Source organism: Pseudophryne corroboree, chromosome 3, assembly GCF_028390025.1.
Source record: "Pseudophryne corroboree isolate aPseCor3 chromosome 3, aPseCor3.hap2, whole genome shotgun sequence".
NCBI classification, from domain to species: domain Eukaryota; kingdom Metazoa; phylum Chordata; class Amphibia; order Anura; family Myobatrachidae; genus Pseudophryne; species Pseudophryne corroboree.
Genome location: NC_086446.1, coordinates 566,333,192 through 566,350,803, shown reverse-complemented (window position 1 = coordinate 566,350,803; position 17,612 = coordinate 566,333,192). Strand labels below are relative to the sequence as shown.

General features: G+C 46.8%; 1 protein-coding gene across 2 annotated transcripts in view; it reads right to left on the bottom strand.

Annotated features, from left to right (window-relative positions):
• Nucleotides 1-17,612, bottom strand: part of AFMID (arylformamidase) — a 156,677-nt gene that overhangs the window by 115,817 nt on the left and 23,248 nt on the right. The window contains exon 6 of one of the 2 annotated variants that reach the window (XM_063961298.1): nt 16,290-17,007. The exons of the other annotated variant lie outside the window; for it this stretch is intronic. Within the exon in view, the coding sequence (XP_063817368.1) occupies nt 16,328-17,007 (680 nt within the window). The 3' untranslated portion in view covers nt 16,290-16,327. Of the gene's footprint in view, nt 1-16,289; nt 17,008-17,612 lie in introns of those variants that run through there. 2 annotated transcript variants of the gene reach the window in all.

Genomic DNA, 17,612 nt, shown 5'->3' with positions numbered 1-17,612 from the left:
CGAACCCACTGATCCACATCCTTAGCCACCGAGGGCCACCACACCGCCCTAGATAGCAACTCCCGAGTTCTGGCAATACCCGGGTGACCTGCCGACTTCTTGGCATGGAATTCCAGGAACACTCGCTGTCTTAACCTAGGAGGCACAAACAAAAGACCTACCGGAAGGTCTGGAGGAGCCTGCTCCTGTGCTCTAAGGACTAATGATAAGAGGTCCTGGGTAATGCCCACTTTAATACATGATGGGGAAACAATGGGCAACGGCTCCTCGGTGGTCTCCTGGATTGGAGCAAAACTCCGCGAGAGCGCATCAGCCTTGATGTTTTTTGACCCAGGGCGATATGTTATCAAAAAATTAAAGCGAGCAAAAAACAAAGCCCATCGTGCCTGCCTGGCATTGAGACGCTTCGCTGACTCTAAATATGCCAGATTCTTATGGTCAGTGAGAATTGAGACCACAAACTTAGCCCCCTCAAGCCAGTGTCTCCACTCCTCGAGTGCATCCTTAATAGCCAACAATTCCCGGTTACCCACGTCATAATTCATCTCGGCAGGCGAAAATTTACGGGAAAAGTAAGCACAGGGATGAAGGCGATTATCAGACACTCCCATCTGAGAAAGCACTGCCCCAATACCCATCTCAGAGGCATCCACCTCCACCACAAAAGGACGCTCTGGATCAGGGTGTCGCAGCACCTTGGCCGAAACAAATGCCCTTTTGAGACGGGCAAAAGCCGCTTTAGCCTCACAAGACCAGTGAGCAACATCCGCCCCTTTCTTAGTGAGTGCCACCAAGGGCGCCACTATAGACGAAAATCCAGCGATAAATCGTCTATAAAAATTCGCAAAGCCCAGGAAACGCTGAAGCGCCTTCAAACTAGTGGGCTGCACCCAATCCAGGACTGCCTGTACCTTGGAACCCTCCATTTGGAAACCTTCTGGGGAGATAATATATCCTAGAAATGCGATTTGCTGAACTTCAAATTCGCACTTCTCCAGCTTTGCCCCAAGCCGGTGGTCTCTGAGTTTCTGGAGGACTAAGCGTACATGCTTCCGATGTTCCTCCAGGGAATGGGAGAAGATTAGGATGTCATCTAAGTATACAACTAAGAATCTATCCAAATATTCCCTGAGCACATCATTCATGAAATCCTGGAAGACTGCCGGGGCATTACAGAGCCCAAAAGGCATCACCAAATATTCATAATGCCCTGAGTGGGTATTAAAGGCAGTCTTCCATTCATCCCCCTCTCTTATTCGGATTAGATTGTACGCACCGCGTAGGTCAATCTTAGAAAAAATGGTGGCAGTACGAAGCTGGTCAAACAAGACCGAAATGAGAGGCAGTGGGTATGAGTTTTTAATCGTGATACGGTTCAATTCCCTGAAGTCGATGCAGGGTCGCAACGAACCGTCCTTTTTACCCACGAAGAAGAACCCCGACCCAACTGGAGACTGTGAAGGTCTGATAAATCCCTTAGCCAAGTTCTCCTGAATGTACTCTGCCATAGCCTGAGTCTCAGGACGTGACAGGGAGTACAACCTGCTCTTGGGAAGCTTAGCATTTGGCAACAAATCAATGGCACAGTCATAGGGGCGATGGGGAGGTAGTACCTCTGCAACTTTTTTGGAGAACACGTCCGCAAAATCTGCATAACACCCTGGCAATCCTGGCAAATTTAGCTGCGAGAGCCTGACTGGAAGGCTCAAGCAACTCCTGAAACAATCAGTACCCCAACTAAGAATCTCCCCAGAGACCCAGTCAAATTGAGGATTGTGGGCCCTTAACCAGGGTAACCCCAACACCAATGGGGCAAAAGTACAGACAGTCACATAAAAGGACAATTTTTCAGAGTGTGTGGCTCCAATAAACAAAGAAATCTGGCTAGTGCAAGAGGTAATTTTACCTTGGGATAATGGTTCCCCGTTTAACCCACAAATCTCAATTTCCGATGCCAAGGGTACTAAGGGAACAGAGTGTTTCAGGGCGAATTGGCGGTCCATAAAAACCCCGTCGGCCCCACTGTCCACAAAGGCCTCAGTCTTGACAGTTTGACCGAGGATCTTCAAGGTCACCGGAATGATAAAAGTCTTCTTGGGAAATTCTGACTTCTGGCCTGACAGGATATTTCCCATCACCCTCAGGCCCTGAAGTTTTCCGGCTTTTCTGGGCATGATACTACCACATGACCTTTATTCCCACAGTACAAACACAACCCCTGCTGTCTCCTCCGCGTCTTCTCACGCGAGGAGAGGCGGGTAGCCCCAATCTGCATAGGCTCCTCAGAAAATTCCTCAGAGTCTGAGGTTCCCTTGGGAAGGAAGGAAATCTCAGTCTCCCTTTCAAGCCTACGCTCTCTCAGCCGTCTATCCACCCGGATGGATAACTGCATGAGCTGATCCAAGCTATCAGGCAAGGGATATTGTACCAGTTGGTCCTTTATCTGGTTAGAAAGACCTCTTCGGTACTGGTGTCTCAGGGCTGGGTCATTCCACTGGGTATCATGGGCCAACCTCTGAAACTCCGTACAGTAAACCTCAACTGGCCTGCGCCCTTGCTTAAGGATCGAAATCTGAGCCTCGGCTGAGGCCGTCTTGTCAGGGTCATCATACAACATGCCCAGTGCCGTAAAAAAAGCATCAACACTTTTAAGCGACGGACAGTCAGGCTGCAACCCATATGCCCAGACCTGTGGGTCTCCTTGTAGCAAGGAAATCACTATGCCCACCCGCTGAATCTCCGACCCAGAAGACTGAGGCCTAAGCCGGAAGTATAGCTTGCAGCTCTCCTTGAAACAAAAGAACTGCGAGCGATCTCCAGAAAAACGATCCGGGAGATTTACTTTCGGCTCCTTAACCCCTGCAGGTGCTGCTGCTGCGGGAGTTCCGCCAGCAGCCTGGGAGGTGTGCATTTTAATGGACAAATCATTAAATTGTCGAGTCAGGACCTGCACCTGATCGACCACCTGTTGCAACGTATTTTGAGGGGTATGCTCCATATTCCCACAAAATTTCAACAGGAGTATTAGGCTGCTGAATATGTTATGCACACCAGTGCCAGCAGGAAAGTACTGGTGTCAGAACTGTTATGCACTCCAGTGTCTGCAGGAATGTACTGGTGTTTGAACTGTTATGCAAAACAGATGGACTCACAGACAAACTGGGGGATATGACATAACGTACACAGAAGGTGATAGGGTAACAAAATACACACAAAGTGAACAGAGAAGCCCAGAGGCTAAGGAACTGGGTATCTCCCTTGTATTAGAACTGCTAAGATGGAAAAAGCAAGATGTTGTGTTTTAATACGTAGAGTACCCAAAATGCTGTTGCTAAGGGCAACAGCAAAACCCTAAAGGGTTACCAACGGGTGTGGCAGTAAACTCCTTGGTCAGAGATGGAATGATAGACACAAGGAGAATCTCCACAATCCAAATTCTCACTTGCAGTGCACAGGTTTTAGCTTACTGCCACTAAACTGACCCCTGACACCTAGCACAGTGAGACAGGATTAGACAGGCAAGTCTTAGAATACAGCCGCAAACTTGCTAAGTTCACAGAGTAGTAACAGAACCCCAGCAAGCTAAATGACTGACTCCAGTCTTACTGCTAGGTCTGGATTGGCAGAGTGTAATACCAAATTCCCAGGCCTATTTGCAGTAAGCAACAAACAAATACAAAGCTACACAGTACTGGCTAACATTCATGAACTGACTAACCAACAAAGATTCAGCAGCATCTGCTTACCCTGAAAAGAGGCCTTATAAAGCAGGTGCTGTCCACGCCCCACTCAGACCTCACAGACTGTGAGCACAAAAACCAGCACCGGATCCCCTGCCGTGCACAGAGCCTATAACCACTGCACAGCAAAAGACCCGAACCGGAGTATCAGCTGCGCTCAGGTTACTCCACTAGCACTTGTCTCCCGGTTGCCATGACGACGTGGCAGCACAGGGCAGGAGACCCTAACATCATGTTCCTCTTCTCCACTCGGAGTACTAATGTTTATAGTTTTACATGTGGAGAAAACAGGGGAAGGGAAAAAAAGGGGAAAGGAAAGGAAAGGGGGAGGGGTGGAAGAAAAAGGAAGAAGCAGTGAGATCATATTCTTGCTTCTTCTTCCAGCATATGTACAACAGTAACTTATTTTCCCCATATATCTATGTTTTTCAGATCACAGTATTTAGTTCCACTGCCTCATTGAGGCCTTCAGGGAATATGCTGTTCATCTGGTACATCCAGAAAACCTCTTGTCTGCATAATCTTTTATATCTGTCACCCCCACGTATAGTGCGCGATATTTGTTCTAAGCCTAGGAGTTTTAGACATTTTGGATCTCCACCATGAATGTCATAATAGTGTTTAGAAACACTATGTGTCTGGATCTTATTGATGATATTCCTCCTATGCTCTAGAAACCGTACTTTAAGTGCTCGGGTTGTGCGTCCGATATATTTTTTATCGCACCCGCAGACCAACATATAAATGACATATGGAGTATCACAATTGATGAAACTGCCAATTTCCAATGGTTTCTCAGATGTTTCAACTTTGATTTCTTTTGTACGGTTGAGAATATAATTACATGTTATGCATTTATTTTTCCCGCATCTATAACAACCCTTTGTTTTTACTTGATGATCCTTCAGCCAGTTCTTACTCCCACTTGTGTCCTTATTGTTTTCTTTAATAGTCTTAAGATAGCTGGGAGCTAATAGATTTTTGAGGGACTTATTCTTACGAAAAATGAACCTTGGGTTTGAACTTAACATTAAAGAAAGTTGTGGGTCTTGTCTCAAAATCCCATAATTTTTAGATACTATATTCCTAATCTCCGAGTGACAGTTGTTGTAAGTTGAGATGAAAGCTATCTCCTCCATTTGACTGATTTTATCTGTCTTCTTTTTTGTGGGTGCTAGGAGATCTTCCCTTTTTCTCTGTCTAACTTCCTCCAAAGCTGATTTAATGAGTGATTTTGGGTAACCTCTATTGAGGAATGCATCCATCATAATTTCAGCTTGAAAGCGCCCGATCTTCCATTCGTTTGGTAGATTTCTTGGCCGACACAAACACCTGGCCCATCTAGGAGTGGCACTGCAGTGTCACGCAGGATGGCCCTTCAAAAAACTACTCCCCAAACAGCACATGACGCAAAGAAGAAAAAAAAGATGCGCAATGAGGTAGCTGTGTGACTAAGATAAGCGACCCTAGTGGCCGACGCAAACACCTGGCCCATCTAGGAGTGGCACTGCAGTGTCACGCAGGATGGCCCTTCCAAAAACACCCCCCAAACAGCACATGACGCAAAGAAAAAAAGAGGCGCAATGAGGTAGCTGTGTGACTAAGCTAAGCGACCCTAGTGGCCGACACAAACACCTGGCCCATCTAGGAGTGGCACTGCAGTGTCACGCAGGATGGCCCTTCAAAAAACTACTCCCCAAACAGCACATGACGCAAAGAAGAAAAAAAAGATGCGCAATGAGGTAGCTGTGTGACTAAGATAAGCGACCCAAGTGGCCGACACAAACACCTGGCCCATCTAGGAGTGGCACTGCAGTGTCACGCAGGATGGCCCTTCCAAAAACTACTCCCCAAACAGCACATGACGCAAAGAAAAATGAAAGAAAAAAGAGGTGCAAGATGGAATTGTCCTTGGGCCCTCCCACCCACCCTTATGTTGTATAAACAGGACATGCACACTTTAACCAACCCATCATTTCAGTGACAGGGTCTGCCACACGACTGTGACTGAAATGACGGGTTGGTTTGGACCCCCACCAAAAAAGAAGCAATTAATCTCTCCTTGCACAAACTGGCTCTACAGAGGCAAGATGTCCACCTCATCATCATCCTCCGATATATCACCGTGTACATCCCCCTCCTCACAGATTATCAATTCGTCCCCACTGGAATCCACCATCTCAGCTCCCTGTGTACTTTGTGGAGGCAATTGCTGCTGGTGAATGTCTCCACGGAGGAATTGATTATAATTCATTTTAATGAACATCATCTTCTCCACATTTTCTGGATGTAACCTCGTACGCCGATTGCTGACAAGGTGAGCGGCGGCACTAAACACTCTTTCGGAGTACACACTTGTGGGAGGGCAACTTAGGTAGAATAAAGCCAGTTTGTGCAAGGGCCTCCAAATTGCCTCTTTTTCCTGCCAGTATAAGTACGGACTGTCTGACGTGCCTACTTGGATGCGGTCACTCATATAATCCTCCACCATTCTTTCAATGGGGAGAGAATCATATGCAGTGACAGTAGACGACATGTCCGTAATCGTTGTCAGGTCCTTCAGTCCGGACCAGATGTCAGCATCAGCAGTCGCTCCAGACTGCCCTGCATCACCGCCAGCGGGTGGGCTCGGAATTCTGAGCCTTTTCCTCGCACCCCCAGTTGCGGGAGAATGTGTAGGAGGAGATGTTGACAGGTCGCGTTCCGCTTGACTTGACAATTTTGTCACCAGCAGTTCTTTGAACCCCAGCAGACTTGTGTCTGCCGGAAAGAGAGATCCAAGGTAGGTTTTAAATCTAGGATCGAGCACGGTGGCCAAAATGTAGTGCTCTGATTTCAACAGATTGACCACCCGTGAATCCTTGTTAAGCGAATTAAGGGCTCCATCCACAAGTCCCACATGCCTAGCGGAATCGCTCTGTGTTAGCTCCTCCTTCAATGTCTCCAGCTTCTTCTGCAAAAGCCTGATGAGGGGAATGACCTGACTCAGGCTGGCAGTGTCTGAACTGACTTCACGTGTGGCAAGTTCAAAAGGTTGCAGAACCTTGCACAACGTTGAAATCATTCTCCACTGCGCTTGAGACAGGTGCATTCCACCTCCTATATCGTGCTCAGTTGTATAGGCTTGAATGGCCTTTTGCTGCTCCTCCAACCTCTGAAGCATATAGAGGGTTGAATTCCACCTCGTTACCACTTCTTGCTTCAGATGATGGCAGGGCAGGTTCAGGCGTTTTTGGTGGTGCTCCAGTCTTCTGTACGTGGTGCCTGTACGCCGAAAGTGCCCCGCAATTCTTCTGGCCACCGACAGCATCTCTTGCACGCCCCTCTCGTTTTTTAAATAATTCTGCACCACCAAATTCAAGGTATGTGCAAAACATGGGGCGTGCTGGAATTTGCCCAGATTTAATGCACACACAATATTGCTGGCGTTGTCCGATGCCACAAATCCACAGGAGAGTCCAATTGGGGTAAGCCATTCCGCGATGATCTTCCTCAGTTGCCGTAAGAGGTTTTCAGCTGTGTGCGTATTCTGGAAAGCGGTGATACAAAGCGTAGCCTGCCTAGGAAAGAGTTGGCGTTTGCGAGATGCTGCTACTGGTGCCGCCGCTGCTGTTCTTGCGGCGGGAGTCCATACATCTACCCAGTGGGCTGTCACAGTCATATAGTCCTGAGCCTGCCCTGCTCCACTTGTCCACATGTCCGTGGTTAAGTGGACATTGGGTACAACTGCATTTTTTAGGACACTGGTGAGTCTTTTTCTGAGGTCTGTGTACATTTTCGGTATCGCCTGCCTAGAGAAATGGAACCTAGATGGTATTTGGTACCGGGGACACAGTACCTCCAACAAGTCTCTAGTTGGCTCTGCAGTAATGATGGATACCGGAACCACGTTTCTCACCGCCCAGGATGCCAAGGCCTCAGTTATCCGCTTTGCAGCAGGATGACTGCTGTGATATTTCATCTTCCTCGCAAAGGACTGTTGGACAGTCAATTGCTTGGTGGAAGTAGTAAAAGTGGTCTTACGACTTCCCCTCTGGGATGACCATCGACTCCCAGCAGCAACAACAGCAGCGCCAGCAGCAGTAGGCGTTACACGCAAGGATGCATCGGAGGAATCCCAGGCAGGAGAGGACTCGTCAGAATTGCCAGTGACATGGCCTACAGGACTATTGGCATTCCTGGGGAAGGAGGAAATTGACACTGAGGGAGTTGGTGGGGTGGTTTGCGTGAGCTTGGTTACAAGAGGAAGGGATTTACTGGTCAGTGGACTGCTTCCGCTGTCGCCCAAAGTTTTTGAACTTGTCACTGACTTATGATGAATGCGCTGCAGGTGACGTATAAGGGAGGATGTTCCGAGGTGGTTAACGTCCTTACCCCTACTTATTACAGCTTGACAAAGGCAACACACGGCTTGACAAATGTTGTCCGCATTTCTGTTGAAATACTTCCACACCGAAGAGCTGATTTTTTGGGTATTTTCACCAGGCATGTCAATGGCCCTATTCCTCCCACGGACAACAGGTGTCTCCCCGGGTGCCTGACTTAAACAAACCACCTCACCATCAGAATCCTCCTGGTCAATTTCCTCCCCAGCGCCAGCAACACCCATATCCTCCTCATCCTGGTGTACTTCAACACTGACATCTTCAATCTGACTATCAGGAACTGGACTGCGGGTGCTCCTTCCAGCACTTGCAGGGGGCGTGCAAATGGTGGAAGGCGCATGCTCTTCACGTCCAGTGTTGGGAAGGTCAGGCATCGCAAACGACACAATTGGACTCTCCTTGTGGATTTGTGATTTCGAAGAACGCACAGTTCTTTGCTGTGCTTTTGCCAGCTTGAGTCTTTTCATTTTTCTAGCGAGAGGCTGAGTGCTTCCATCCTCATGTGAAGCTGAACCACTAGCCATGAACATAGGCCAGGGCCTCAGCCGTTCCTTGCCACTCCGTGTGGTAAATGGCATATTGGCAAGTTTACGCTTCTCCTCCGACAATTTTATTTTAGATTTTTGAGTCCTTTTTTTACTGATATTTGGTGTTTTGGATTTTACATGCTCTGTACTATGACATTGGGCATCGGCCTTGGCAGACGACGTTGATGGCATTTCATCGTCTCGGCCATGACTAGTGGCAGCAGCTTCAGCACGAGGTGGAAGTCGATCTTGATCTTTCCATATTTTTGGAACCTCAACATTTTTGTTCTCCATATTTTAATAGGCACAACTAAAAGGCACCTCAGGTAAACAATGGAGATGGATGGATACTAGTATACTTATGGATGGACGAGCGACTGCCGACACAGAGGTAGCTACAGCCGTGGACTACCGTACTGCGTCTGCTGCTAATATAGACTGGATGATAATGATATAATATATATATATATATATCACTACTGCAGCCGGACAGGTATATATTATATAATGACGGACCTGCTGGACACTGTCAGCACTGCAGACTCTTAAAGTAAGCTACTAGTATCAAGAAGATAGAAAAAAAAAAAAACACCACAGGTAGGTGGTATACAATTATGGATGGACGAGCGACTGCTGACACAGAGGTAGCTACAGCCGTGGACTACCGTACTGCGTCTGCTGCTAATATAGACTGGATGATAATGATATAAAAAATATATATATATATCACTACTGCAGCCGGACAGGTATATATTATATAATAACGGACCTGCTGGACACTGTCAGCACTGCAGACTCCTAAAGTAAGCTACTAGTATCAAGAAGATAGAAAAAAAAAAACACCACAGGTAGGTGGTATACAATTATGGATGGACGAGCGACTGCCGACACAGAGGTAGCTACAGCCGTGGACTACCGTACTGCGTCTGCTGCTAATATAGACTGGATGATAATGATATAAAAAATATATATATATCACTACTGCAGGACAGGTATATATTATATAATGACGGACCTGCTGGACACTGTCAGCAGAATGCGTTTATAGAATAAAAACACCACACGACGAGTGTTTAACTTTTTCAGGCAGACAATCACAATATACTGGTGGTCAGTGGTCACTGGTCAGTCACACTGGCAGTGGCACTCTGGCAGCAAAAGTGTGCACTGTTAATGTACTCCTGCTATAACTGCTCCCCAGTCTCCCCCGAATTAAGCTGTGTGAGCAGTGAGCACTCAGCACAGTCAGATATACATAGATGATGCAGCACACTGAGGCTGAGCACAGATATGGTATACTGTGTCACTGTGTATCGTTTTTTTTCAGGCAGAGAACGGATTATATTAAATAATAATAAAACTGCACTGGTGGTCACTGGTCAGTCACTAGTAAACTCTGCACTCTCTGAGTACTCCTAAGCTCCAGTAAATCAAGTGTCTCACTCTCACTCTCTATCTATTTCTATTCTAAACGGAGAGGACGCCAGCCACGTCCTCTCCCTATCAATCTCAATGCACGTGTGAAAATGGCGGCGACGCGCGGCTCCTTATATAGAATCCGAGTCTCGCGATAGAATCCGAGCCTCGCGAGAATCCGACAGCGGGATGATGACGTTCGGGCGCGCTCGGGTTAACCGAGCAAGGCGGGAAGATCCGAGTCTGCCTCGGACCCGTGTAAAAAGGCTGAAGTTCGGGGGGGTTCGGATTCCGAGGAACCGAACCCGCTCATCACTAATCACTATATCACACAGGATAATTTTTATGTACATTTCTAACCACCTCCTAGTCATTGCCCTGAAATTTTCCACAGCGTATCTGATACCGTGCGTATCAATTGCAAGTGCGCCTTTGTGTCACAATACTTAATGTGGTTTCAAACATATGTTCTAGTTCCTAGATTAATAGCTAAATCACATCTGGCTTTTCACATATAAGGGTTGTTAAGCAGCAATGTCCTGGATCAAATAACAAATCATTTCTCCATGCCTCTAGTTTCAGCTAATAAACATATCAGCCTTGATGCTTTTGTAGAAAGTGCAACCTTGTCTTTCATATGTGCCCATACACTATGTATAAATGCAAACATACTTCTGTTATATCATTGTATGCCTTCTATGACTTAACCAGTTAACGACAGTAAATTATTATAAAAGAATAAAAAATGTCACACATGAGATCATTTTATCTTGTGGTTGTGTAAACACTAAGGGCCTAATTCAGAGTTGATTGCAGCAGTAAATTTGTTATCAGCTGGGCAAAACCATGTGCGCTGCAGGGGGGGGGGGGCAGATGTAACATGTGCAGAGAGAGTTAGATTTGGGTGGGGTGCGTTCAAGCTAGAGATGAGCGGATTCGGTTTTACTCGGATTTACTCGGTTCTCAAAACGGCATCTTATTGGCTATTCAAAACACGTGACATCCGTGAGCCAATAAAATGCTGTTTTGAGAACCGAGTAAATCCGAGTAAAACCGAATCCGCTCATCTCTAGTTCAAACTGAAATCTAAATTTAAGTGTAAAAATAAAGCAACCAGTATTTACCCTGCACAGAAACAAAATAACCCACCCAAATCTAACTCTCTCTGCAAATGTTATATCTGCCCCACCTGCAGTGCACATGGGGGGTAATTCAGACCTGATCGCTCGCTAGGGTTTTTTTGCAGTCCTGCGTCCACATAGTCTCCGCCCATCAGGGAGTGTATTTTAGCTGCAAGTGTGCGATCGCATGTGCAGCCGAGCGGTACAAAAAGATCTTGTGCAGTCTCTGAGTAGCCCAGGATTTACTCAGCCGCTGCGATCACTTCAGCCTGTCCGGGACCGGAATTGACGTCAGACACCTGCCCTGCAAACGATTGGACACGCCTGCGTTTTTTCAACCACTCCCCGAACACGGTCAGTTGCCACCCACAAACGCCTTCTTCCTGTCAATCCCATTGCGATCGGTTGTGCGAATGGATTCTTCGTAAAACCCATTTCACAGCAACGATCCGCTTTGTACCCATACGACGCACCTGCGCATTGCGGTGCATACGCATGCGCAGTTCTGACCTGATCGCAGCACTGCAAAAAACTCTAACGAGCAATCAGGTCTTTGCCTACTGCTAACAAATTTGCTGTTGTAATCAACTCTGAATTACCCTCTAAGATGCTATTCTTGGGAATCATCCATTATGTATTTATGTAAAACCATGAGTGTAACAATATTGCTGCTTTTTAGATTCCACAGTGTGATGTAACAAGTAGCTAATATCGTAATTTTCTATCATTCTGAAAGGACAACTTAAGCCTGAAAAATATAAAATAATATTACTGATTGCTGCACAGTGTTTGTTCCACTGCATAGAAAACTTGCCACCCATGCTGGAAAGCAACTTTTGCTGTGTTAGCTAAACCACCCATCCAAAGTTTGCCCACACAAATGAAATGTAACAGATGCAGTCATTCTGTGGGTAAGGGGAACAGTTGGCTTGTCCTGCCTACATACAGGCTTTGGCTGACCGGACGTACTGCCTAATTGAATCAAACAGTTGTTCTATCAGATTGCAATTGGACAGGTCTACTGTTTTGGGCTGCACATGCTGCATTTTGGTTCTAGTTCAATCCAGAAGAACCAACAAAACTGGCATGTTTACACATTCTACAAATCAAGTGAGCACAAATGATAAGCATCAGAAATTAGGGTTGCCAAATCATCTCTTTAATATAGGTTCTAAGTTTTAGTTTAGACCCAGCCTTCACTCTGGGGGTTATTCAGGTCGCCTTGCTTAGCAATGCGACCGCAATAACCCCGGCGGTGGCAGCAGTGCACATGCACAGGTACCATCCTGCATGTGCGCGGCCACCGAATGCGATGTGAACGCCTCTGAATGATTGACAGGCAGAGGCGTTCGCGGGGCGTCGTCTGAGAATTGTGGGGGCAAGGCGGCAGTGTTTGGGGTGGCCGTTGCAATCTAAAATTGCAGTCGCAGCCGCTGAGCAGGCCATTCTGCATGCTAAGCGGCCCTGCCCTGCGATGGGCAGCCCCAGCATGTGAAAGAAAAGATTGCAGATTCTGCTTTTTAGCAAAATCTGCAAACCGTACTAAATAACCCGCTAAATTGGTCGGTGTGCCTTTTGGGAATACAGGATGGCAACACACAGTAGCTACAATATGAAATATTCTAGAATGCCCTATACTCTATAACAACCACATACAGTACCACCTGACATTTTTCTTGTGCCATTTAAGAAATAAAGTGAAAGGGATTAATAGATAATAGCACAGTACAAGGCCTGATACTGAGTCCCACACAATGCCGATATTCATGTAGATGAGAAAGAGTCCTAAAACCTTATACGGCATGTGTTCCAGCTGTTATTTACTGCCCCCCGATTTTCCATTCGCATTCTTTGACAGCCTTGCTTCCTGTCTCCCTCACTTCCTCTCTTCAGAGCTCACTTCCATTATGTTTGGTGGCTTCCCAACTGATGAGCCCACAAAATCCTCTGCCTCTAAACTTTTTACTCTCACACCATTGTTTGGTCTCCCAAATGGACCTCCTCATCCTCCCATGATCTGATCTTCACTCACCAGTGTGATATTTCCGACTACGCCCCATTCCTCCTCTCAGACCATCACCTTCTCTCTTTTATCTTAACCCTCTCTAATTCCTTACCTCTGCCACCTAAAGCTACCATCACAAAGCGGAAATTAAGGCTATCGACACCACATGCTTATCCTAACTAATGACTCACTTCTCTCCCCTATTCTCTCTCTCTCTGGCCCTGAACAAGCCATTTCCCTATATAATGCCTCCCTTACGTCTGCTCTTGACTCTTACTCTGGTGATCACTATACAGTCTTGCAAATCCGCACCCCAACCCTGGCATTCAAAATGCACCAAATACCTGCAAAGGTGTTCATACACCTCTGAGTGACAGTGTAGGAAGATTTCCTCCATTTCAAATGTATGCTCTCTCCCTCTCTAAACAGTTGTATTATAAAAACCTCATCTTCTCCCAGTCCTTAAACCCCCGGCGTCTCTATGCCACTTTTAACTCCCTCCACTGCCCTTTGCCACCTACTTCACATGTAAAAATTGACGTCAGGACATCACATCCCAACAGACCTTCATCACTCCCCCCCTTCCCCCTCTTCTCAGCCTACCACTCCACATCCATCTCACCATCTCGGACTTCCTTTCGCCCTGTATCTAGAGAGGAAGTCGTGGCCCATATCCGGTCTTCCCCTCCTTCCATTTTTCTCATTGATCCTATCCCCTCACACCTCCTCTGCTACCTCTCTCTCTCTCTGTTCCCATCTTGCCCATCTCCTCAATCTCTCCCTTTCATCAGGCATTGTCCCCTCAAACATGCCCTTGTCGCCCCCATTCATAAAAAACATACTCTCGGTCCTAACACTCTCTCCAACTACCGTCCCATATCTCTCCTCCGCTTTGCCTCCAACTTTACAACTGCCTTTCTTTTCTCACACTCAATGCTTGACCTGGCTTCTGTTATCTCCACTCCACTGAAACTGCCTTCACGAAAGTAAGGGATGTAGTTAATATCCTGGCGGTTGGGATACTGGCGGTCAGAATACCAACACCGGGATCCCGACCGCTGAGAATGCCGACAGCTGGGCCAGGACTATTCCCACTCTTGGGTGTCCACGACACCCATAGGGGTAAATTTACTAAGCTCCCGATTTTGACCGAGATGCCGTTTTTTCATCAAAGTGTCATCTCGGTAATTTACTAAACTCAAATCACGGCAGTGATGTGGTCATTCGTAATATTTTGGAAGTTCAAGGTAAAAATCACGAATGAATACACCATCGGTCAAAATACGCCTGTTTAGATATGAATCTCGGTCATTTACTAACCATTCGTAATTGTAATTTCTGCCGTGAAAATGCATTTGCGGCCGCGAAAAAATACAATTCGTAAAAAAATCCTAAAAAAAAACGCGCCAGCATTTGAAAAGCGTGTTTACATGTGTACTCAATTATCCATTACTCACACCTGAATGTTTGGCCCTATAAAAGTGTTCCAGGCACATTTTGAATTTCTCTCACTCTGAAATGGCGGCTGTGGTGTGTGCCAATGAATTTATGTTTGCTGTGGGATACCTTAGACTGCTCCATGAGGCTTCCAGGAATCAGGCCCAGGTAAGTGAACATGGTCAGCAGGTTGTCCAGGTGCCGCGGAGGCTGCGCCAGCCTCGTTTTTTTAGAGGTCGTTTAAACTTAAACGCATTGTCCGATGATAGGGTCATACAGATGTTCCGCCTAAATAGAACCAACATTTTCCACCTGTATGACCTTGTCAAACTGGGCCTAGACCCTGAGACAGCACGCTCTCGCTCTGTCTCAGGCCTACACAAACTCCTGGCTGTGTTACACTTTATGGCTACTGGGAGCTTCCAGGCTGTGGCAGGCGACGTGATTGGTATCTCACAGCCCACCTTTTCAAGATATTTGAATCAGGTGAGTCTAAAAATACATAGGCGGTTATGTCTAAGTGTTGCTTCTGTAAGTACAAACAACACAGTATTGTATAGAATACCTAACATGACACTCACCTTAGCTTGTTTAATGTCCACTCAGGTTTTGGATGTCTTGGATCCACATATTAATGCCTCAATCTGCTTCCCTACCGAGGAGTCGGAGTGGCGTGCTGTCAGGGTAGCTTTCTATGAGCTTGCTGGCATGCCCAATGTGCTGGGGGCCATAGATTGCACACACGTTCAGCTGAGATCACCTAGGGGCCGCCAATACATATATACGAATAGACATCTGGCCCAATCAACTAATGTCCAGGTGGTCTGTGATGCAAACTTTAAAATTATGAGTGTTGTTGCAGGTTACCCTGGTGGCTGCCATGACTCTTTCATCCTCAGTCAGTCATCGCTCTTCGATAAATTTGAGGCCGGACAAATGCCTGATGGCTGGCTGTTGGGTATGTTTAAAATGTTTTGTGTGTATGTCTTTTAACCACAAACTCTAGTTTTGACTAGGGGAATGAATAATCTAACACATGTACTAATGTTGACTATATCTGTTTTTCAGGTGATGGGGGTTACGGCTGCTACTCTTGGCTCCTTACTCCATTGTCCCAACCTGATTCTCCTGCTGAACACAGTTACAATCATGCACATAAGGCTACGCGGAATGTGATAGAAAGATGTTTTGGTGTGCTGAAGTCACGGTTTCGGTGTCTGGATAAATCTGCAGGCCTTTTGTTGTATAGTCCCTCAAAGGTGACTAGAATTGTGTTCTGCTGCTGTTTTCTCCATAATCTGTGTTTAAGTCAACATCTGGCACATGATGAGGGAGAAAGCAGTCAGCAAGCAGAGGAGTTAGAACCATCTGGTGACAGTGTGAGTACATATGTAGGGAGGCAGGTACGGCAAGAAGTGATCCTGCGTTATTTTTCTGGTAAGTTTTTGTCGGATGTAATTATCCTTGACTAAACACTTTGCAATACTTTCAATTGTGTGTTTTGTTACTTACTGTTTGTTGTTTATAGTGGTGTGTACATTGTACTTAGTTTATGTTATAAATACATTTTCAGTCATTACCCATGAAAAACATACATACATACATAGCAGCTTCTACAATGTTTGAGACGGACACAGGAAGTTGTGTGTTTGTCAAATCAAATTTTTTATTGCGTAAATCAAATTTGTCAAAAGTCTTATTTTTTCCGCTTGTGTGTGCTGGGTGCTGTGCTTTGTGCTGGCTCACTGGCACGTGCTCGGGAGGAACGCCGAACAGGGGAGGTTACTGGCGTTTGGATAGGGGTCGTGGTTCCAGAGCTGGAGGTCACTTGTTGAGCTGCCATCAATGTTATGTTGTTGCTCAAATTATTTATGCTAGCATTCAGTTGTGTGTTGGTTGCAGTGTGGCTGGCTACAATCCGGGATAAAGACTCATTCACAACCTGGTTGTGCTGAATGAGTTGAACGAGTGCCTGCTGATGGCGCTGTTGCTCATCAATGATGCGCGTTAAATGAGCCAGCATTTGGTTGTTGTCAGCCCGTATTTGCTCCATCGATGTTGCGATTCGGCCTACTTGGACAATCAGTCTGCCCGAGTTGCGACTAATGCGCGGTAGATGATGGGGCAGACTGGCAAGGTGTTGGGTATGTGCGGTCAGGCTGGCATTGCTTTGTGCCTGTTGGCTTGTCCAACTGGCCCAAAAGTCATCTGGTATTTGTGGCTGGGGTGGAGCTTGTGCCAGTTGTGGACTCATGGAGGCTTGGGGGATATCCTGCAGCTGTATTGGCTGGCTCGGGTCAACAGGTGTTAGTTGCAGTGTGAAGGTTGCCTGTTGGTCTTGTCCCTGCTGGTCCACGTCGGCCATCAAGCTGGGCTCTGTATGGGGTGGCCAACATGCAATGTTTATTTCTCTGACGTCCTAGTGGATGCTGGGGACTCCGTCAGGACCATGGGGATATAGCGGCTCCGCAGGAGACAGGGCACAATAATAAAAGCTTTAGGATCAGGTGGTGTGCACTGGCTCCTCCCCCTATGACCCTCCTCCAAGCCTCAGTTAGATTTTTGTGCCCGACGAGAAGGGTGCAATCTAGGTGGCTCTCCTGAGCTGCTTAGAATAAAAGTTTAAGTTAGGTTTTTTATTTTCAGTGAGTCCTGCTGGCAACAGGCTCACTGCTACGAGGGACTTAGGGGAGAGAAGAAAACTCACCTGCGTGCAGGATGGATTTGCTTCTTAGGCTACTGGACACCATTAGCTCCAGAGGGAGTCGGAACACAGGTCTCACCCTGGGGTTCGTCCCGGAGCCGTGCCGCCGACCCCCCTTGCAGATGCCGAAGTTGAAGAGGTCCAGAAACAGGCGGCAGAAGACTTTCAGTCTTCATAAGGTAGCGCACAGCACTGCAGCTGTGCGCCATTGTTGTCAGCACACTTCACCAACAGTCACCAACTGTCACTGAGGGTGCAGGGCGCTGGGGGGGGCGCC